This window comes from Trichoplusia ni, chromosome 6 (genome assembly GCF_003590095.1).
Source record: "Trichoplusia ni isolate ovarian cell line Hi5 chromosome 6, tn1, whole genome shotgun sequence".
Classification (NCBI taxonomy): domain Eukaryota; kingdom Metazoa; phylum Arthropoda; class Insecta; order Lepidoptera; family Noctuidae; genus Trichoplusia; species Trichoplusia ni.
The window spans coordinates 1,647,777-1,672,545 of NC_039483.1; the positions used below are offsets into that span (position 1 = coordinate 1,647,777).

The 24,769-nt window shown below is 41.5% G+C and overlaps 1 protein-coding gene across 1 annotated transcript in view; it reads left to right on the plus strand.

The window, feature by feature from the left end:
• LOC113495091 (clathrin interactor 1) overlaps positions 1-24,525 on the plus strand; it is a 29,574-nt gene extending 5,049 nt beyond the window's left edge. The window contains exons 2-11 of the mRNA XM_026873685.1: positions 104-305; positions 2,040-2,168; positions 3,650-3,758; positions 4,177-4,260; positions 4,329-4,413; positions 4,632-4,855; positions 5,953-6,127; positions 6,456-6,811; positions 15,684-15,743; positions 21,125-24,525. Coding sequence (XP_026729486.1) covers positions 104-305; positions 2,040-2,168; positions 3,650-3,758; positions 4,177-4,260; positions 4,329-4,413; positions 4,632-4,855; positions 5,953-6,127; positions 6,456-6,811; positions 15,684-15,743; positions 21,125-21,456 — 1,756 coding nt within the window. The 3' untranslated portion in view covers positions 21,457-24,525. The remainder of the gene's footprint in view (positions 1-103; positions 306-2,039; positions 2,169-3,649; positions 3,759-4,176; positions 4,261-4,328; positions 4,414-4,631; positions 4,856-5,952; positions 6,128-6,455; positions 6,812-15,683; positions 15,744-21,124) is intronic.
• The last annotated feature ends 244 nt before the right edge of the window (positions 24,526-24,769 follow it).

The following is a 24,769-nucleotide window of genomic DNA, read 5'->3' on the forward strand; positions in this document are numbered from 1 at the left end:
GCAAAGCGATTCCCACTTTTCCGCCGAGCGCTCAAGATCCGTGCCGGTAACTATACCACGTTTTTACAAAATAAAATATTTTAATCTTTATCTTGTATTGCAGCACAAACGTGGTGATGAATTACACGGAGGTGGAAGGCAAAGTCCGCGAGGCGACGTCGGACGAGGCGTGGGGCCCCACCGGGCAGCAGATGCAGGAGCTGGCGCTCGCCACCTTCACGTACGAACACTTCCCCGAGGTCATGTCCATGCTGTGGCGCCGCATGCTTCACGACAACCGCTCGCACTGGCGGAGGACATACAAGGTCAGTAGCCAGAACGCGACCATTACTGTCAAAAATCCATGGATTCTATTTAGGTTAAGTAGGTAGCATTTTTTGAATGTCACTGAATAATATAATAGAACTTAATTTCAACAGTTTGCATAAACAATACAAAGGTAAACCTTTCACTACTAGTGGTTTCTTAGGTTTACGCGAATGTTAGACATTGAAATGAAACTACTTTTACGGATTTTATCGCGGTTTAATTTTAGATTTTAGTTCCCGACGTTTCGAAACCTTTGCAGGTATCATGGTCACTGGCAGACTGAGATGGCGTTCATCTTGACAGAAGATGTTGCTCGTTCTACCTTCATATTTTAATTAATAATTTGTGGTCCGACCTACGCAGTATGAGCTCACTGTGTCTTGATGTCTTGCAGCGCTGCTCTTGGGTTTGGCCTTGAGTTTATTTATTATTGGATCCCAAGTAGGTGATATCTTCCAGCCATCTTCTCTATTGAAATTAGGGTGTTTTTTAATCTTAATAGGCTCGCGAAACATCCTAGGTAGGAATTTGGATTCTTTAGCGAGGATCTGTGGTTGGTCAAATCTAATACAATGGCCGAACATGCTGAATTAACAAAAAATAAATGAAGAAGATTGGGGAGGCCCAATATTCTTCCATTCTTCTCTCTCATGAGCCGCGAGAGGCCAGTTCGGTAAGAATGAATCCAGGTCATCCCGCCATCTGCGTCTGGGCCTCCTCGCTGTCGTGGTACCTAAATAGTAAGAAACAATTATTTCATACCAATCCTTATTAAATGATTCGATAATATTAATTCTCGGGGTCAATTTATACTAGCCACAAGAATTCGAATTTTGTTGCAACAGTTTTAATTTTAATTTCTCGGTGTATTGACATTACTGAATTGGAGAACATTGTCATTGTACGAACACAACGCCCTTAATCCTTAATTATCAGAACTTGTAAGCGGTCCAATGTTTGTACAATCCTGCATACTGCACAACACAAACACAGCACACAGCTGCGACAATTTCTTAATGCGGCACTCAATCAATTCTACAATCGAAATGTAAATTGAACTTCATTCGATAGATACCAAGTCAAGAAAACCATGGACTGGGCGGATTGAGGTGACAACTGTGACTAGGCACACAACTATTAATTTATACAAGACTAGCAGTTGCCGCGACTTCACCCGCGTGGTTAGAAAATATAAGTTGTGATACCTTGGGTTACAATATCGCAATTCTCTTACGGAACCCATTATAGCATACGAATTGAAATACATTATAGCATACGTTCAGCGGGGATAATGTAAGCTACATTATCCCCGCTGAACATATTATCGCTCAACAGTGAAAGAATTTTTCAAATCAGTCAAGTGGTTTCGAAGCCTATTCGTGTTAAACAAACAAATCTTTCCTCTTTATAATATTAGTATAGATAGATTAAAATTATGATATAATTAACGTATACGTATTAGATAAATGTTAGTCATAAGCGTTCTAAACATTAATCCCATCTATCTAATAGTTTTCTCATAATGATAAATTTAATATAGGGGTAAACCCAAAATGTGGGAATATTACTGAACTTTGAGCCCAGATTCCTCTGGTTTCGATCACAAGTTCTCTTACAAGTTGCATCTGTTTAATAATTTTAAAGTTCCTTACCTCAAAGGACCCTTAATAACGTTATTGTTCACCAATCTCTTGTCCGTTTTATATATTTTCATTGTATTTGTGTCGCAGTGCTTGCTGCTACTGAGCTACTTGGTCCGGAACGGCTCTGAGCGTGTTGTGACGTCAGCGCGGGAACACATCTACGACCTACGGTCGCTCGAGAACTACACCTACGTCGACGACGTCGGAAAAGATCAGGTCAGAAACAACTATTGAAATGAATTTACACTTTTCAATCCGGTAAGTTGAAACCTGCGATCCATTATTGCGAGATCACATTATGCTGTATACTGGTATACTTAACTCGGAAGGAGTCCAATCATTACAACGGTCAACTTATCGAAAGTTTTTATTTCGCATTGTGTTTGCCCTCGTTTCGGGATCGCAACCGCCATGCGACATATTTCGGTGAAGTTTTGAGCAAGTACAAAGTACTTACTTCATCAGGTAAAGATAATTTTTAACAAACGTTTTTTCAAACCGTAAAGCTATTAACTGTCAGTTATTACCCGGTGTAAAATCAGATCATATGGGTCAAGTTATCTCGCGTTAGTGCAAGTATGCCCTCAACACTATTTATACAGGGTTTATGTGACGGGGGGGCGTTAAATTACACCACGTATACTATACGTGTTAAATATTAATTCTACACGGGTTAAAAGTAACAAAAATTACATTTTTTATTTAAAAAAAAACTATAAAATAGCTAACAAATCAGAGTGAAACGCAACCACCCTTTGTAACTGATAGTTAGTTGACCTCAGATATTTAGGGGACAAAGTCGCTATCTCGTAGGTATAAAGGCGGCCGCGGCCGGCCGACTTGTGACTTGCGTCAGAGCGGCAACAACGCGTCGTAGGTTATACTCAGATTTATCGTTGTAAGGTGAATGATCCATGCGTGTAGACATAATCAGCTGTTAGGAAAGATACATCGTGTTCAAACGGGGCAAAAACTTAAAAAATCATTTGCGACTAAACTACTGCTCCATTTTTATTGATTTTTGGTACTGAGCTTGAAAATAGTACCTTGTATTGACAGCTGAAAGATTCGCCCCACGTCGTGATGCGGCTGTAGCCTCAGACTTGCTTAAGATCCTTGGGGGCGAAATAAATAACCCGAGAATTTTAGAGGTACTTCAGCTATCAGTTCCTGGCGAATATGTGGAGCGGTGTCCTGCGTGAGCGACGAATACGACGTTACTCAACGCTACACGTCACGGTGTAATACGTCGTGATGCTACACGCGACAAATGTTCTACGTGACTTTGGTAATTGGCAAATCATGGAGAAGTTCAGTACAATTCTGTAATTGTATATAGTTCACATCTGGTCAAAACAAGTTCGCATTACATCGCGTCTCGCCAGAGACTGTCACATAAGCCGCAAGTAGCGTAGGCCTTTGATTTGATCGCGTTCGTCGCTCGCCCAAGACACCGCCTTACAAAATTGTACTGTACAACTCCATGATTCGAGAAGGAATTACAAAAACCACGTAGGACATTAGTTGCGTGTAGCATCGCGACGCAAAAGGAATGACATCTTGGAACTGTAACGTCTTGCAAGCGCCTGAAAACAGCCTGTTTGAAAATAAAAACTTGATTTTGATGTTAAAAGCGTTAGCGTAAGCGTCTTAATAATTATCACGGTATAATCCTGACGAACATTGTTACATTACAGGGTATAAACGTGCGCCACAAAGTCCGCGAACTGATCGACTTCATCCAGGACGATGAGAAGCTACGCGAGGAACGCAAGAAGGCTAAAAAAAACAAGGACAAATATATAGGTAGCTGTGTGTTTGTGTTACCGTGCTACTGGCGGAAATATTCATGTTGGTTGCTAATCAATAAGCTTCTAGTATCAAACTCTTGATTGAGCACTCTATAATAGTCACAACAGCTCATTAAATTCGAAAGAGCTTTAAGTTTTATGTTGTTGATTTTTCTGTGTCGTTAAGGCTGCAAAACTCAGCGGTAGTCATAAGGTTTATAGCGAGGGGGTGGTGACCTCAGTGACCGTTATCATTGCTCGGTCGAAAGGCTTGTGAAGTCTCGTCTGGTGAAGCAGTTAAAGCCCTAGAGCTCAGTATAACTGCAGAGACCAGGTACAAAAGTCAGCTACGGAAATATGTTCTTCAACAAATTTGTGTGAAGTGGGATCATCTAGTATGTTGGATAGGCTTTAAACTGTGTTTGGTGTTGCAGGCATGTCGTCGGAGGCGGCGGAGCTGGGCGGCCGCGCGGGGCCCGCCTGGGCCGCCTACTGCGACCGCGGCTGGCCGGCATCTGGTACAAAACCTACATACTCATACTTACTCACCACTAGCCTCAACATTCATGGTTACACGTCTTTACAGAAGAGCCCAAAGAGAGGAACGACGACGAGGACTACGACAGAGATGACTCCGACGGTGACTACGGACACCAGAGGAGACCCCACAAGTTAGTCTGTCTATTTTTATAAGTAGCATTAATATTTAATTAGTATTTCTCGATAAAATAATGGAGAGCATTCTGGTGGTTCCCAATTTTAAATGAACGCCGTTCCGTGACTTTGTTTAAATCGTTCCACCGGTTTAATCTGGACCTAAAATATAGGCTGCTACTGTATGGACAAGTGTTTGTGTTACTTTGAACCTTCGAAACACTGTCCTCCGCAGACAGCACGAGTACCGCGACTCGCAGGCGGACGGCAGCCCCCCGGCGGGCAGCCCCCCGGCGGGCAGCCCCCCGGCCGGCAGCCCCCCGGCGGGCAGCCCCCCGGGGGCCAGCCCCCCGCGCGCCGGCCCCGCGGCCAGCAGCCCCGCGCCGCGCCCGCTCAGCATCAGCCTCAAGAGCCCCGCCAAGCACAAGCCCAGCACGCCCGTCAAGAAGATCGACCTCGGTAGCTACCCACCGATATTATTATATTCTCCTATATCTGGGTGCAAGGTAATGCCCCCGCCAAGACGAGCCCAGCGAAGCGCACGGTCACTACCTGCCTTTTCTCGAAGCGCTTTGTCGTATTTTTGAACCCTCATAACTTGGGTTTGGATTATGCTAGATCAACAAAGTTTTCTGGATATATTGTCAATAGCGGACTTAATGAACATATAAAGTTTTAATTACATAGCTTTTATACTTTAGATTTTATTTATATCTAAAAAGCGCTGATTTCGTCACTGACTCACTGATGATCATCAAAATTCTTAGGGTATTTCCTAATGTCCCAGAAAGCTGAAATTTTGTATGTAAGCTAGTATTAGCACACAAACAAAAATTATAAAACTTGTAACTTTCATCCCCCAATCCCTTAAACTAGGGGATGGGAGTTTGTATGAGACCTGTAATTTTTAATTTTGACGCTAGAGGTCTAATCTGATCTAAAATGGCGGCGGGATCGCGAGTCGAACTGGCGATCCCGCCGCGTCTGCTCATGGTTAAGGACTACGGTTAGGTCCGAAACTAGTCGGGCTACCCTGATAAATACGCGTGAGTAAACCGTTACATCATTTAATTACAAGAACTATTGTAAAACACAAAAGTAATGAACAGTGAATTAAATTTTCACCTTACGCCGAACTGAATGTAGTGAAATGGCCAAGCCACATATTTTGACTAAGGTGTAGACTTTGTGAAGTTAAGCCTTGTTAAGTTAGGGCGTGTAGTGTTAGAAGCTTGGCTCTACATGAGATCTGATATCTTTTTGACAGTGCGAGTCATATGGGCTCGTCTTAGCAAAATTTTCATGAAAATGTTTTTGATGGGATATATATGACTGCACGAATAACCGACTGTGTACGACGTGTCGCGGGTTCAATTCCCGCGCGAGACAACCATTTGGATCCACGAATGCTTGTTCTGAGTCTGGGTGTCTTTGTGCACGTGATTTAAATGTTTATAAAACAATAAGGACTCAATCCAGAAAGTATGGTTAGTTCTTAGGGTATTTGCTGAAGAATAAACTATAGAATTATACAGTGAACCTCTGTTGTGCCCCAGGCGCGGCCGCGTCGTACGGGCAGGCCCCGCGCGCGGCCCCGGCCCCGAGCGCGGCCCCGCGCGCGGCCCCGGCCCCGGGCGCGGGCCAGCAGCTGCTGGACGACTTGTTCAAGACGTGCGCGCCGGCCCCGCCGTCTCCCACACACGGAACTGTTTTGGATGATTTTGATCCACGGTGAATATTTTGAAGTTTGATTTTTTGTCGAAGCCATGCCCACTGGCGCTACTACTCCCAGTCGCCTACCGGCTTTAATCTGACAGCCTAATTAGGAAGTCGCGCTTTTTTCAAGTCACATCAAAAATGCTATAGTTTGAAATTATTTAAATCCATAATCTACTAGGTTTAATATCTGTATTTTGCTTAGCTCTCCAACTGCCGTATCTTTAATACCTCCCTATTGGTACATTGATTAAAATTTGTATTAGCTTTTCAAATCCTTATAATGTATCTACTCTTTCTGCAACCTTAAGTGGTGTTAGCATATATTTATTTACTTGTTTAGTGCGGACGACCCCCCCGCGGCCCGCAAGGTGTCTCAAGACTTCGGGGATTTCGCAGACGCCTTCGGAGCCCCACCAAACAACGAGGGCTTCGCCGACTTCTCTAGCGCCTTCAGCGATGCCAACGCCAACAGCAACAATCTTATCAGCTCTAGCAACAATTTGATGAACCCCGGCAATAATTTGATGGGCCCCAGCAACAACTTGATGGGCACCGGCAATAATCTGATGAGCTCTTCGAGCAACAATCTGATGAACTCTGGCAATAACTTGTTGAGTTCTAGCAATCTCATAAATGCAGACAATTTGATGAATTCAAACAGTAATCTGTTGAACACAAGCAGTTTGCCGCCTACAGGTTAGTTGGTGATCATTATTTATTGTCTTCGTATGATTGCTTATGTTCAGTTTGTTCTACTTATTAATAGACAATTTATTTATTTTTACTTTTAAGTTTAAACATAAAGGTTTTGCATTTCAGCATTCAAGCTACTTTTACTGTAATAAATTTCACTCGTTAGTAATGTGTTATGATAGTTAGCAATCGCTTGTTGATTTTTTCTAATATTGTTCCCGTTTTGTAGTCGGCGGTAGATGGATAGATCCGATATACACTGCCGGCCAAAAGTTTGAGACCACTAGTGAAAATCTTCTTTACCAAAAAAAATATTTCGAAAGGGCTTATGACAAAGAGCTAATTTGAATACCTGCGTATGCTATTGTCATTACAGAAAATCAAAAAGTCATTTTTGTTGAATATTTTTAAGTTATGATGCTGTAAATGTATATTGTCACAGAACATTAATGAGTCCCGCTCAAGTACCAGGTTGTGGAGTCATTGCAATTTTTTTATGTCCTACTAATTTCTTATAACTATGATTTTGTTTCGCATTTTAATATATTCAGGATTATTTTAGCTTTCTAAAACATATTTACTACCCGAGTTTTTATAAAGTTGAATCCTGGCAAGTCCGAGCTCGTCTTTGTAACACTAAAAACATTAAAAGGGCTAAAGTGCGCGAGAAACTAGCAAGAATTAGCAGTGAAATTCGTTATGCCACAGTTGTTTTACAAAACAAAGCCAAATTTGATCGAGCGGTTGCCTCTCAACTTAAGTTGTCGAAGACTTGTGTTCATAACACAATACAAGGATACTGGCAGTTATCGAGATCGTTCGCGATCGGTAAGGCCGAGAGCTACCGCTTCTAGCCAGCATAATTATATCGTAGTTACCAGGAAGCGGAATAGACGAAAAACAGCACCACAAATATGCGCAGAAGTGAACAAATCCGATCTAAACCTGTGTCATTAATAACAGTAAAATGACGATTGAGAGATGCTCACTTATTTGGTCGGGTTGCCGTTCCAAAACCATTTCTTTGGCCACAAAACTAATAGAAACCGATGCTGTGAGACCTTATCTATCGAGACAGGACTAAAGAAGACTTAAAAAAGTTATTTGGACAGATGAATCTGAAGTTAAAATATTTTTATCAATACGACGAATTTTTGTTCGACGTAGCGCCGAGAAAAAGATCATGCCAGCCCATGTGGTCTTAACCGTCAAACATGGTGGTGGTTTTATTTTGGTCTGGGGATGCTTCTCGTGCTCTGGAACCAGAGATTTGGTATAAATAAATAATAAATAAATGCGGACAACATCACATACATTGTTCTGAACCCAAAGTAAGTTGCTAAAGCACTTGTGTTATGGAATTCAGATACAACGAAGGTACCACAAACACCCATGAGTCGGAGAAATTATGAAAAAATACCAGGATAATCGAATACCACAACAAAATTCCGTTCTGTCTAGTGTGAGATTAAATGGAAACTGTTTTTTTTTCAACAGGATAATGATCCCAAACATTGTTCAAACTTATGCCGGGGTTATATAAAAGGCAAAGAATCAGAAAGGGTTTAAAAAAAACATGGTGCGGCCACCTCAGAGGTCGGATCTCAACCCGATCGAGATTTTTCGGGTAGAGCTTGATAGTGACCTGTGCAGTTATTGTCCCTCCTCACAAGAAGACATGTGGCAGACTTTAAAAGAAAGCTCGAACAATATTTCACAAGAGACAATCGAAAAATTGTTCGTTCGTATGCCGAAACTGGAGAAAAAAGTAATAAATGCCAGGAAGGGGTTTTTTGACCAAAAACCTCTTTGAACATTAACGGCAATTCTTTCTTATAAAAGAATAATAAATTGTTGATATTTTCTTTTATTCTTGACGTATGTGTACTATTAAGTTAGTATGTTAATCGTTAACTAAACCTCTTGCTTTGTATATTGAGTTTTGTTTCATTTTCATGCCTTGATGAGGGTGGTCTCAAACTTTTGGCCGGCACTGTACATGATGAACAATAACAGCAGCTATAATTATAAAATAGAAATATAATCATTGTAGCATGGCAAATTGTAGGGCCGTTATGGATGTTGTCTGCATGGACAGTCGAGCGGTATGTGGGTCATGACGTGTTTCGGGTTCTGACACAAACTCTCAAGTTCCGAGTCCGGGTGGCTTGAATTTTGTGAAAACCCCCACTAAAAGCAGTAAATTCTATTAATAATATCCTGGCGTTATCGTAGGGGAGCGGCAGCCTGCCAATTTATTTACATTACGATGCATAGAACAATTGTAATAACTAGCCGACATAACATCTTACAGTATTTTGATTGTAATTATCCTGAGAATTATTTATTATTCATGATAAAGAACGGTTGGGTCCGAAACTAATCGGGCAATCGCGATAAATCCGCGTGAGTAAACCGTTGTATCATTTAATAATCTTACAGTTTGATTATAATTTTTATACACCTAGTAATAGTCTATATACATAGATATATATACATAAATCTATATCTACTTTGGATTCTTCCTGTATGATCTCCCACAGCTGGGAGAGGGGTTAATGATTCCTGATAGATGCCCCATTACATTTTAGATCATAGTTTTCACTAGTCTTCAGCATGTTGGATCTGTGTCCCAGTGCATACCCTAAAGAAGGACTGGGTGTCCTTCCAAAAACAATTCCTGTGAATGAAAAGAAATAATATTTTAGAGTTGAATAACGCCTAAACATATGAAGTGATAGTCGAGTTGTTCTGCGCTATGATGGCGAGCTGTAGTGACACAGGGAGGGGGCTGCCCCCACGCCTTGGGTGGCCGCTCAAATTCTCTCTCATTCTCGAATATAAAAAAATGTGGAAATATAAAGTCCCTAAACAAAAAACCATCGGAGAGAAAGCAGACTTTGACTTGACAAGGATTTCATCGTAACCTGGGGGCGTTTCACAAGAGTTTGAAAATTCGTGACCGTAGAAAGATCGACACATTATTTAAACCACTAACGGACGTCTATGAACTGGTACTGATGGTGGAATGGCAGGTTAAATGGGAAACGTCTATTAATGGCCGGCACCTGTACCAGTTTACGATCACGTCTAGCAATTTTTCCTACGTTTTTATAAACTCACTTTCTTGTATGTTTGTTTGTCGTTCCGGTTGTATTATTGCAACTCAATTTTAAGGCACTTCCCGATAAGCTATTGGGCTGAAATTTTCAGGTTAGCTTCAAATGATAATGCAATTTACAACTATAAAAACTGGGAAAATTTTACTTTTAAAACGTGGGTTAGATTTTTTAGATCTATTTTTTTTCTCCATCCTTTCATGAGCGCCGGGGAAGGCTTGGATAGAAATTGATCATTGTGTAGCCCAGTTCCTTACTGGTGATAACTGTTAATGCAAATTGTTTTTGTTTCTTGTCGTATCACCATTATGTCTATGTTCAAACTAGGAATATAAATAGATTGCACAAAATATTCCGTGGGAGTGTGGTCTGTGGCAGGACGAACGTTATATCTTATTAGGTAGTTCGCTTTCGACGACAGGTGTTGTTTACTATGAGAACCTTCTTAAATGACCTTCTTCAGGGTTCCAGGGAGAGGAACCTCCTCACGATGTGCGCCGTGTCTAGAAGTACCGCTTTCTGAATCAAACCCTTGACCCAGACGCCCAACGAGAGCCTCCGAAGATATTGATCGAGGCTCTTGGCTATTAAGCCATTGGCACTTACGACCATCGGGACAATGGTTGCCGAGTCCACCTCCCACAAGTCGACAACCTCGTGAGCTAAATCCAAATATTTCAATTGTTTTTCTTTTTCTGCTTTCACGAGATTCTCGTCATGGGGGATGGTGATATCAACAATCATTATCCGACGCTCTGATCGGTCGATCACCACTATATCAGGCTTATTGGCAACAATAGTCCTGTCAGTGATGATAGACCGATCCCAGTACAGTGTGATATGACCACTTTCGAGAACTGGGTCGGGCACATAGTTATAGTACGGCACCTCAGATTCCACAAGTTTGTACTTCAGAGCAAGCTGCTGATGGGTAATCCTGGCCACTTGGTTATGTCTGTGCAAGTATTCACCGTTAGCAAGACGAGAACATCCCGAAACTATATGCCTCAAGGATTCACCGGGACAGTGACATGCCCGACAGATGTCAACTGTACAATCCTTATACACCGTGATTTTGTAGTCGTCTTACAAAAGCAGCCCAGTTCATGTATCCGACTTAAAATACCCCTAGGCGCGATTTTTTTTTATCATCAACTAAGATAATAAGTACGAAGAAAATTAAACAAGAGAAGTTTCGGTTTTCGGTAGTTATTTATCATGATAACTTCATCCATAATTGCACATACAAACCCTTCGGTTTCTCCAAAGAGATCTGTTATTATTATTATTTCCTTTATTTCATTTAAATACATATAAATTACATTTTTAAATATATCTAAAAAACAACATACATTTAAAAATATAAAATAGTGCCCAACCGGCAACGGGAACAGGGCCCAAGCTGCCGGTGGTCAGGGCTCCAGAGAGAGGAACCTCCTCACGATGCGCGCCGTGTCCAGAAGTACCGCTTTCTGAATCAAACCCTTGACCCAGACGCCCAACGAGAGCCTCCGAAGATGTTGATCGAGGCTCTTGGCTATTAAGCCATTGGCACTTACGACTATCGGGACAATGATTGTCGAGTCCACCTCCCACAAGTCGACAACCTCGTGAGCTAAATCCAAATATTTCAATTGTTTTTCTTTTTCTGCTTTCACGAGGTTCTCGTCATGGGGGATAGTGATATCAACAATCATTGTCCGACGCTCTGATCGATCGATCACCACTATATCAGGCTTATTGGCAACAATAGTCCTGTCAGTGATGATAGATCGATCCCAGTACAGTGTGATATGACCACTTTCGAGAACTGGGTCGGGCACATACTTATAGTACGGCACCTCAGATTCCACAAGTTTGTATTTCAGAGCAAGCTGCTGATGGATAATCCTGGCCACTTGGTTATGTCTGTGCAAGTATTCACCGTTAGCAAGACGAGAACATCCCGAAACTATATGTCTCAAGGATTCACCGGGACAGTGACATGCCCGACAGATGTCAACTGTACCATCCTTAACTATATATTTTCGGTAGTTATTCGTCATGATAACTTCATCCATAATTGCACATACAAACCCTTCGGTTTCTCCAAAGAGATCTCCGAAGCGTAGCCAGGCCACGAACGCTAAGAAATCTACATCGGCCCCGTGAAGTGTCCGATAATAGCGTCCGTGTAGCTCCTTGCTTTGCCATACATCTTTGCGGTCTTTGACGCTTAGTACGACAGGTTTGTGCCAGTTCTCTTTACCTAGAGAGAGCGGAGTGAAGCCCTTATCCACTGCCACCACATCTCGGTGCATCCCCACGTCCACTCGGAGGAAATACTCCCTGAGGTTACATACCTCGCGATTATGGAGGGTCTTGGCATTTAGGAAGCCACGACCCCCACACTTTCGCGGGATATATAACCTCATTACCGATGATCGCGGGTGGTGCATTCGATTTGCGGTGAGCAGTGTGCGGACTCTTCTATCCAAGGCGTCCAGTTCGGTCTGTGTCCACTTGAGTATGCCAAAGGAGTACATTATCACTGGCATTTATTTATTTATTTATTTATTTATTTATTTGAATAGACGGTACAACACCAATTACACTATTCAATAAAAACAATGACAAAATTACAAAAAAATAAATAAAAAAAATGCTTTCAAACAAAGAAAGTAAAAAATATCTGTATAAAAATAATAATAACAAAATAACAAAACATATAAACGTTCAAATGAAAAATAAAAATCATAACAGAAATAACTACTTCCAAAATTATAACATAAACCTCTCAGCAATCAGTTCTCTCACAAAACTTTAAACATTCAGACAAAAATAGCATCTTTTCACTCGCAAACACGTCACACTCAGGTGTTGAGTCCAGGAATTGGTTAAGTAACTGAAGCGTTCGGGGTAAGGGGGATTTTGCTCTACTAACCGTTCTACATGATGGTATTGCAAAAAACTGATGCTTTCTATGCATGGGCATGACCCAACCATTAAAGGCACGCACCTTGTTACCGCCCGATAAGGAACTTTTTAGTACCTTATTCAGGCGGCCAAAGAAACGTGTCTGTAACGATTGTTTCATGTCAGCGACATTAATGCCTAACGCCTCTGACATAACCAAGTATTTGTAGGTTTCCGTTGAGGAGAGGGACCTCAGGTTTATAGAATCCGAGAGCTGTATGCCCTGGGATTCTACAATCCCACCTCGTTTTACATGCATGACTGCACATTTGTCAACACCAAATTCCATTCTGATGGAATTACTGAAGCTTTCAGTAATCTTCAGTAACTTCATCAGTTGCAACTTGTTGGAAGCAAACAATTTCAGGTCATCCATGTACAACAAGTGGGTGATTACCTGGCTTCCTCTCCGCAACGAATAGCCCAGCCTCGAATTCTCAAGCAGAGTGCTAAGAGGATTCAAGGCTAAACAGAACCACAGGGGACTCAAACTGTCACCTTGAAATATTCCCCGCTCAATCCTAATAAGTTGACCGCTCTTTTGGATATCCCGACATCCTGGATAGTGAAGCACCGTAGTCCATTGCCCCATACATGACTTCTAAAAAGTGCGTAGAGTTGTATTGATTTTATACAACTCTAGCACCCTCATGAGCCATGCATGTGGCACCGAATCATAGGCCTTCTTATAATCTATCCAACATGTCGACACTCCCTTTTTGGAGCGGCGAACTTGTTGGCAAATAGTCATATCAATAAGGAGTAGCTCCTTAGTACCACGTGACCCATTCCTACATCCATTCTGAGAGGCAGACATGATCGAAAACCGTTCAATGGTCATTAATCTTTTCTCTCAGAATGGATGTAAGCAGTTTGTAGATGGTGGGTAAACATGTTATCGGTCTATAATTTTTGGGGTCCGTGGTACTACCTGTTTTGTGGAGCAGATGGGTGGAACCAGTAGTCAAGAACTGTGGGAGCACACCCGAGTCTACGGCAGATTGGAATTGGGATGCTAAGCAACCATGTGAACTTGGTAGCCATTTCAACCAGAAGTTATGCAGTCCATCCGGGCCCGGGGCTTTCCAATTGGCCAACGGACGGACTGCATTGGCTACGTCTTGGGGACTAATATCAATAGCCCCCATTTCTTCTATTCGTTCACACGATTGCTCAACATCACGTATCCAATCCCCCTCAGAGTGGGTTACAGGCGCCGACCAGATGCTGCGCCAAAACAAATTTGTGGCAACATCATCCGGCAGGCGTCCGGCACCCTCCTCCGACGCAGGTTGCTCCCAAGATCTGTACACCCATCTTTGGTCTCTTTGGAACATACGGTTCTGGTGAAATCGTTCCACTCGAGTCTTGTACCGTCGAATACGGCTTGCCCAGGCACACACTTTTTGCTTAAAAAAGTCAATACGTTCTGTAACTCGGGCGGTGTATTCGCTGGGGCTAATATTAGTCCCAGCAAACGCCCGCTTTACAAAACGCATGACCCTAGGGCGAGTGTTTCCGCCCCGAAACACAACAAGTTTGGCTATGAGTGTCCTGGCCTCAGCAACACGCTTCTCAATCCTGCACTGCCAGGCTGGTGCTGCTTGCTTAGGCCGTGCAGCTGTGTTGTCTCGAAAGGTAACACCAGCTACACGACACGCCGCAACAGCCGCACAGTACAGAAGCGAGTGAGTGTCACTGAGGTCTTCGCTGTTCCCAAAATAACTAGATAGCAGCGAATCCAGGACACCCATTAGCGCCTTGTTTCGGTTGTGCATGGGCAAGCGAGGTAGTCGCGGCCTCTGATCCCGGGGTGTTGACCGATACTCCCGAACCGCCTGTTCCAATGTACTCCTTATATGATCACTGCACTGGGTACTTACAGTTATAGCACCGTCATCATCTTCCCCGTCAGCAGGGTTGGCAGGCAGCGCGCTTGCAGCTGGCGCTTCCGCTATTGACGGGGTACCGACGACAGACGACGATTATTATTTTTATTACATTATTATTATTATAACTACATATTATTAAACAGAAGCGCTTTTCCCCTTGACTACTTAAATCTAAGAAACTACTTGACGGATTTTGATGCGTTTTTTTTAATAGATAAAGTGATTCATAAGAGAGGTTTTTAAGTTTAATCTATGCATAATTTAGTGGAGGAACATAGTCAATTTTATAGGTTTCAAATGTATTTACTATTTTTTTATACTTTCATTGCAAACACTGGCTTAATCCCACGAGTTACATCAAAATAATTTTCTAAAATATTGTACATCATAAAGAGCTCTAAAAAAAAAATTCCGCGAGAGCATATCTCTATATTTTACGGTTCACTCACAATAACCACTTCTTTTGGCTAAATTTTATTCCAAAACAAAACATTTTTGCCAAGCTGTTTTTGTCGAGATGGGCTTTATCATTATCAAAATAAATTCCACTACTGTGACAAGTATTCAAGCCGTTTCTTTGGCTCTTTTTTTGCGATTTCGTTTTGGGTGTTAACACGGTTAACAGTTTTCCTTGAGACGAGTTTACCGAGCTTAAGTGTTTCACAAACATACAAATCACGTGCATAAAGACACCCAGACTCAGAACAAGCATGAGTGGATCACACAAATGCTTGTCCTACGCGGGGATCGAGCCCGCGACACGTCGCACCCAGTGGGTTTGGCGTGATGACCTCAACCACTCGTGTCCGTGCAGTCTATTGGTTAGAGTGATCTATTGATTGATTGAGAGAATTGGTTTATTTGAACCTGTCATACTAGTTGTGTAGTAACGCGCTCCCTGTCCCACAGCCTCAAGCCTGGACCTGCTGAGCTCCCTGGGCACGTTGTCCGCCGAGCCGCTGCCGCCCGGTACGTAGAGCAATTATTTATTTTTATACTGCATTTGGTTACTTACCTGAATACAAGTGAACAATCTTAGTCTATCTTTTTGTCCAACAATCTTATATAATTTAATAAGTGCGACTAAAGTGGTCGTTAGCGTTGAATATTTGTTTTAAGTCTTTCACCTGTAATTTGATACACATATACCTAGTCTAGAGCCTGAGAAAGGACATAGACTTTTAACTGGAAAGAACGGTTGTAAGAGGGGGTAATGGAGGGGTCAAAGTGTATAGTTATTCTAGCTGACCCAGCAAACGTTTTGTCGAATATTATTTTTTCTAGTTGTATGTATTTTTAATGCCACATTATAAAAAAATAAAAACAAACAATTTCTACCAAAAAAATAAAATATATTTTTTTAGTGTGAGCAACCCTTATCACTTAGGGGTATGAAAAATAGATGTTGGTCGATTCTCAGACCTACTGAATACGCATATAAAATTTGATAAAAATTGGTTAAGCCGTTTCGGAGGGGTACGGTAACTAACATCGTGACACGGGAATTTTATATATTAGAAGATGTATTGAATGGACTACGGCTTTTGATTTTTTCTTAAATGATGTTCATTTTTAGTAATGAAATATGTGCACAGCTGTTTTTGGGTATTTCGATTTTAAGGGAGGGGGGGGGGGAGTATTACGAAACTTTGCATTATGACACGAATATTGTTTATTTAATCAATCTATGAAATAAGCGTACCGCGAAAGCAACTCAGTCTGAAGTTCACGCGGACGGAGTCGCGAGCAACAGCTAGTTAATAATATGTTTCGAAAAGAACAATATCTAATCTATGTTGTAAGTCCCATACTTAAGGTCCAGTTTCATCATACTTTGTAAATTATTTAACGATCTGTTAAGACACTAAACATACTGTTAAGTTGTCGAGTGTCCCACCACGACTTAAACTTAACTTCGCTTATCAAGGCTTTAAATCTAATCACCGGTGAAGACATCCGTTAAGCAATAACAGTCAAAATGGAAATTATATTTTCGAAAATTTTGATAGTAGAAAGATCCACATTATCATTTCGAAGAATACGACGATCTCGATTTTTCTACGAGATATCGTTTATTAAATTATATATTCTGCGGATGTTTGAGGATATATTAGAATATCCATAAGATCGGTAAGTCGTCTATGAATTAATTACTTAGGTTCTAGATTTGTGAATTGTGTTCAGTAATTGTACATATGTACTGGTACACCTACCTACAATTGTGTCAGATGAACCTAATCTGATTTCTTTGTATTTTTTCTGTATTATTCATCGGTGATTTTTTAGTCGTCTTACAAAAGCAGCCCAGTTCATGTATCCAATAACTAGGAATCGTTCATAATAAAAAATAGGTATTTATGAGATTTGGATAAATTTACGATGCAATTTTTATTTAATTTTATAACGCAAGGCGTAGTTTTCGAAACACTGTTGCGAGCGCGGTCCGAGCCGTAATAATGGAGATATGTACATTTGCATTGAGTTTTCTTTTTCATTATTTCCGAACATTGCGTAATAATTTCTTAATATTCATTTTTATAATACACAATTATGATTTTTTTCGATTTTTTTTCGAATTTACCTCTAAAGGATTTGTTGTAACAGGACGTCAGTACAATGTTAAGCGCTTACGAACTGTCATAGGGATCATCATTCGGCGTGCATAGTATAGTAAATGATCAATTATGATTAAACAAACAGAGTATGGTGAAATTGGGCCTTAATCTATCTACTTCTAACATGGTTTTAGTAGGAATAATTTTACTTTTTAATTAGAATAGTAGCCTTTGACTGTCCCACTGCGCAAAAAGAGTGTTTATACGTAGTAAAAATAATAAGCAAACATTACAACAGTATAGATATTACGAACAAAAACTCGGGAGTAATTTTTTGATTAAATCGTGTTTGTGATTTGAGTGACTTGTAAATCGTCGGTGAACTATTTGCATTTGATAAATCGTTGACAAATCCGTCGTACAGCGACTTGTGTAGTGATGCATGCGCGATATATGTACCAAACTGTGTTGGACACTTTGAGGTATGCTTGGTTTGCAGGCGCGGCGGGGCTGCGCGCGGTGCTGGCCCGCGCGCGCGCGGCGGCGGCGGGGGCGGGGCGGGGGGCGGGGCCGGGGGCGGGGCCGGGGGCGGGCTGGCTGCGCGCCGCCGCCCGCCGCCTGCCCGCGCCGCTCACGGTGCAGCGCCTCGCCCGCCTCGACCCGCCGCTGCTCTCCCCCGACCTCATGGACCCCTTCACCGACCTGCTCACCGCCGTCGTGCGACACCTCTTGCCGCAATGGCCCTTCTGCCGCGAAGACATCTTCCAGCTCTTCACCCTCGAAGAGACCTTCCTTCTCAGCCACGAAACGTTATCGCTCCTGTGCGGCTTCCTGAAAACCGAAACCCACATGGTCACCCTTAAGGCGCTGGCAGACATTCTGCTGCGGTACGTGAAGAGCGACGCCGTGCTCGCTGCCATCCTCGACGCCAGCCGCCGCAACTGTAAGGAACCCGACGACGTCGAACAGATCCACTTCGACAACTGGGAGATGTATGTGCAGCTGCTGATAACGCTGCCGGAGAGGGTCGCCAACAGACTGAAGACGGACACTCCGAGAGGCTTCTCGCACGAGATCTACTCACATTACATATTCTTCCACATTATCAGATCCATAGAATATATGGTAGACAGCACTTATCACCAAGGCGAACAGTACAACGTTAAAATCCTGGCACATATCATATCAAAAATGATCACAAATTACTACATGAGCGGGAACTCGCCCGCCGTGCTCAGCTTCGTCGACATCCTGGCGGCCTGGACGGATATCGGTGACAACAAGAAATATATAAGGAGGAAACTCATTCAGACCGTCCTGCGGAATCTTATCCGGCAAGCCATCGAGTACCTCAGCATCATGCTCCTCAAACGGTGCCCTATCAACTATATGAACAATCAACAAATAATATATAATGTCATTGGAGAAAATTACAACTGCAACCCGGACTGGCAACAAATACTTAGCTACAAAATACCGTTTAACATAAAACCCAAAGATTTTAAAGACACAATAATTGCTGAAAATTTAATGTACTATTTGTGCACGACGCGGAACAGCGAGCACAACATGAGCGACCTGATCATGCGGCTGAGCGCGGTGTGGGCGGACGCGGGCCGCGCGGGCGCGGTCGCCGGGCTCGGGACCAGCCGCCCGCCCGGGGCCGGGGCCAGCCGCCCGCCCGGGGCCGGGGCCAGCCGGCCGCCCGGGGCCGGCCGCCCGCCCGGACACCTGGCCGCACACGTGGCCACCGCCCAGCTGCTAGTGCTCGCCGTGCGTTACCGGGTCACCATGAGTCTGTGGAACAAGACGGACTGGAGAACCATGGATCTCAAAGCCGTATTGTTTAAAGGAATGACCAAACATCTAGATATGTTTTCAGCAGAATTCAGGTGTGTCGGCATGGCGACCGTAGAAATTATTCTCAAAATATTGTCCGAAATCGAAGATAACCAAACCGGTGATCTCGAGTTCGACTACGAATCGATGGGAGACACTTGCAAAGAAATTTATAAATCATTGAAGGATATATCTATGAGATGTCTCATAGATCATCGGCGAATAGCTCCCGACAAATTCGTGTATAAGGCGCCAAATATAAAGAGGCTCCTCGATAACTTCGCGTACAAGTTCTTGGAAGACGAGAACTCACTAATACACAACACTATGGTCACATGTGCAGTCAAAGGCCCAGAACAAACTAAGGAGATAGTGAAAACTATAATATCTGTGAAGCTGGACGCGCTGGACGGCAAGCAGGAGGACCTGGACTCGGACGACGACCTCGTGCCGTACGACATGAGCAACGACGAGCCGGTCAGTGTGAGGAGGCAGCCGCACTACCTGCGGGACCTGCTCGAGCTGCTGGCCGAGGCGCAGGACGCGGACGTGCTCGACGCCTGCCTTCAAGTCGCAGAGGATCTCGTCAACAAGCAGCTCAAAAACGAAGACCCCAAGCTAACTGTTGACCTCTTAGACCTCTTCATAAATCTCGACGCTAAGTACCAAATAGACGACTTCGATCTCATTAAGTTCAACACGTGCGTCGCTATAGTGTGCTGCCAGCCTAGGGTGGGCGCTGAACACCTGTGCAAAGAAATACACACAGATATAGGACGGTACTCCATAGCTACCAAAGTGTTCATGTTGGATGTTTTATCTGAGGCGGTCAACAGGATAGCCGAGGTCCGCCCACAGAGCGAAACCAAACCACAAGACGAGATTATCTGCGAGGAGCAGACGGAAGTGACCGCTGAGGAGGTCATACGCCGCCGCCTGATCAACAAGACGAGATACTTCCACACGATGCGACAGCATCCCTTCGCGAAAGCTAAGAAGAATCAATTCGCGAGTGTCTCTGATTACTTCTTCTATCCTCTGCTCGGAGGTTTCGGTCACAAACAACTGACACTTAGCCATTACAACTTAAAACAGGACGTCGATAGCATACTTCTATTGAAATACCTATCAGTGATCGGGAATGTTGTCGTGGCGTCTAAGAACTGTCCGAAATGTTCGACGTACTGTTGGGAAGTCGTTAGAATAATAATGTACCTCAGATACACCCCCGACCCCAAAATTGAGATGTGTGTTATGACGCTACTGGCGTCTGTGGTCATCTCGCTGCCCGCTAGTGTCTTGAACACGGAGTTCTTTGAGGTTATTGTAGACCTGGGCGGCTGGCTGTCCGACAGCGTGAACAAACTCGACTTGATGTGCTTCGGCGGGCCCAAGTCGGAACTCGCTATGTTCGCCGCACAACTGCTCAGACTGATAAAGGATACTTGCTCTTAGATATTTATTATTATATTACATCAAAATTTATTGAGCGTAAACAACCTGATACATGTCTAAATCTACGGACAATTAATGTAAATCACAATTTCATGGTCCGTTAAATTTTTGAGGAGATGTAATTTCAATTCAAACTAATAGAGGAAGTTTTAACCTCTTAAAGTCAATATTTTATGAGCGTAGTTTGTGATTTTAGTCCGCGCAAAATGCTGAGATTTAAATGTACTAAGAATATTTTTTTCGAATAACTTGTAGAGATTCCTATAGTTAAGTGTCTGTATATACCCACCGTAAATAAACTATAACATTTCACTGTTGTTTTATTTATTTTTTAAACCACACATTTAATACGGATTTTTTTGTTTAGCGCGTCAAGCATGTATTTTCAGTTCTAATTTAATCTGCAGGTGGACAGTCAATAAATAAATATTTTATATAATCATATCGAAATAATAAAAAAAAAAGTATGAATCACAATATATAATCGCTTGACAATAACAGGTATACAGCCGACACCAGCCGGTCTTCTGAAGCCACTGGCGACCAACAACCAGACACCAGCTGTAGGCAACGCCAAGCCCAGCGCGAAGCTGGGCGCCACTTGGGCGGACTCCACGGGCGCCATCAACATCGACGTGGACAACCTGCTGGCGCCGCGCTCGCCCAAGCAGGGGCCCGCGCCCACCATCAACCAGCTCAAGTCCAGCCCCAGCAGCCCCGCGCACCAGCCCCCACCCCCCATGGGGGGCTACATGATGAACAACAACTTCGCGAGCCCCCAACAGAACATCATGCGGCCCGCCTTCCCCAACCAAAACTCCTTCCTCCAATGATATTGGTTGCTGGCAGATATTTGCCAGAGTGGTTGAGTTACATAGACTAAGGTATGTAGGGAGCAATGGTATACCTACTTGATACTTATCATTCGTTCATATGATTACTAATCGTTATATCTTTATGATTTGACATATCATATATATTGGCATTCCTGTTCATTTTGCAAGTGTATATGCTTCGTAATGCCTTACCTTAGATGTCCCCTAATTTATTGATATTAGTCAATGTGTCACCAGGGCCCCGATTTTGCCAATACAATAATTGGAACTTAATTGTATTGACCTTGAGTTTAGTTAGTTTAGTTTCCAATTATTGTGTAGAGAAATGCTTAAGATAAAACGAAAATTGTAATTTTAAGCCAAATTTCATCGGCCATTTTAAATGGCAGAATTGGGGCTCAGATGATATGTAAGACAATAAGCGCAGACTGACGGGTGCAGCGTGTGTCGCGTCTGAGGTGTCGTGACCTACCATTGCTCCACATAATCCCCTCCTATCAACGTGGGTTTCGAGAATTAGTACTAATGTGAAATAAAACATTTTTATACGAATTTGATATTAGAAAGATTTGTTTCGGGAAACCCACATCATGTACATAGGTACATATCAAATTATATCGCCTGATATTATTTCGTTTTGTTTCATTTGTTCTTGGTGTCTCCGTAGCCGAGTGTGAAAGTTGTAATACGTTACGAAGCAAAATGACTGCATTCAAGGAATCGTGATCACTAACCGTTGACATAACCATCCTATAGGTAGGACTATTCTCAATATCAACTGAACGATGCTCGAAAATCGTTTAGCGGAGTATCATATCATACGAAATTTGTTTAGACGTGATGACGTCACACTGTGTCTGCTTTGTAACATCAAGTTATTGGGTGTGTGCGTAGGATCAAATATGAATGCAAGGTATCTATCGAGACTTAATACTTGTCTGGTATTACAAAACTAAGGTAACCGGTAGACGCAAATTTAAAATAGCAGGGATTTGATATCATATAAAATTCCTGAACTATTTATTTTAAGTAAGCACTCTCCAGATTATTTCAATTACATGGAATTGAGATAACTGAGTTACGAGTTTTGTAATACAACTAATGAAATTAGTTTGTTGATATGTTTTATTGTAAAGTTAATCAATATTTATTAATATTGACATTGACCTCTGTCTGTATTCGTTCGCTTGTTTTTATAATTATCCTAAGATGCTCACTTTACATTCCTTATTTAGTTCTTATAATTTATATAAAACTTTATATTTGTTTTAAAATCTTGCTTCAAATATACTACCTATCACATTAACTGCCGTATCCAAAGCTAGAGCTCAGTTAGTATTAGATTAGTACGATCATTTAATATTAAAGCTATCACTTATCACCAGATTATTACGGGCTGTTGGACAATACGAGGTAATCTTGCAGACATTATATCAGTGGGCTCACCACCAGCTATTAAAGTAATATACGCCGCTCAGCGCGTCTTTCACAATGTCACTTGAACAGCAGCGTACAGTTCCCAACATAAATTAAAGTTAATTGCTCCGAATAAAAAAACACAATAAGAACGTAGCAAAACGACGGAACTGAATAATATCGGCAGTGTCACGCTTCAGGTCGTAGTGTACCCGGCGTCATAGAATATTTTTATACTCGCTTCGAATTAGCAGGAGTAGTGTCAAACGTTAGTATTACTGTGTGTCGATAAGTAAGTGTTACGTTAATAATAATATATTGTATTATAGTTCGTACGTGCTTGTCTGAACGTAGCTCGGTTTGTAACATGTTACAGAATGGTACGTTGCGAGCAAAACATGAAGAAATTGAATACAAGTAGGATACCGCGAGTTATATATCAGTCATTTGTACTTAACATTTGTTAATTCTTGTTGTTTATATGTATCGTAATTTTCCAAGTTTCTAAGCACTGTGTTATCTATGCATTTAATTCATTCAGTTTTTACTTGTGTTGTGCTAAGGCAGCTAAAATATTCTTTAAACAATGATTATTGACAAACACATGGTTTTATCGCAATAAGAGTTAATGTTACTTTATAAAAAAAATAGTTTATTATATTTGTATTTAATTATCAAGTTGTGTATAATGCGTATGATCAAAAATATTAATCGCAATTGGGACCAAAGCATCAAAATTTAATTTAACCGGACTAGTGAGGGCATTATTGCGATTCATGTAGTTTGGTTTAGTCCTGTGAAAAAGCAAAACAAAACATTACAAATGAAAACATACTGGCAAAGATATTACATAGAAAGGCGTCTATTACTACATTATTGAGCTAGCAATGTAATGGGCCTATATCAATATTTTTAGAGTGCTTCTGTAATTTTGGTGCGTTGTTTAATTAAGTTTTTCCATATTATTGTATTATAGTTGTTTCCGAACGACTGAGGCATCACGGATTACAGAGGGTGCGAAAATGTTGAGATCAGATTTTTCTTTATATTTAATATCGACGATTCATTTAGTTGTTTTTGTGGTTTAATAGTAATCGTTATATTAATGGTTCGGCGACGCATGGTTGCTGTTTGAAAATAATAGTTAATGAAATTAATCTTGTGATGTCATCAATCTGGTGGACATAATATGTAAATATAAATATCTACATTATTTTCAGAGTTCTTCCACTGGTTTCAAAATTATGGATAAATGAAGCAATAATTATTGTATAAAACTCATTTGTTCGTAATTTATCGATAGTAACGAATTTTATTAGTTTTAATGGTATATTAATTTAGAATGTTTACTGTAACAATGTATAATTATGTGTTGAGTGTCATTACTACGATTATTCGCACAATTATCATGATTAATTAAATATTTTATTTTAGTGTAATAATATAATTATTATTGAAAAGTTTATTTTATTAGTAACCCACTTGCGTGGCTGGCGGGCTTCATGAACCACGAACAAGCCCGCTTCTGTAATATTTGTTGAGCTCTTTGGGTTGTTGGCTCGAGTTGGCGGCGCGTGTCACGGCACGAAATAGAAATAACAAAGATTTGTATGAATAAAATGTATTAAATAAAACTTATATATTACAAAAGTAATGTATTTACTTTGATCGATTACCTTTTCAGTGTCACCAAATTCATCTGAACAAACAATATTCAATCCGTAGCTTTCGGGAGTATCAGAAATCAAACAACAAAATAATTAAAGCCATTAAATTTTATTCGTGAAAAATTGAGCGCATTTAAACTAAGTCTAAACAAAAATATACTTAAATTAACTATGAACGCTAAAATTATTACAAATTGTTGAAAAATTCACTTAATTTCAGATGTAAT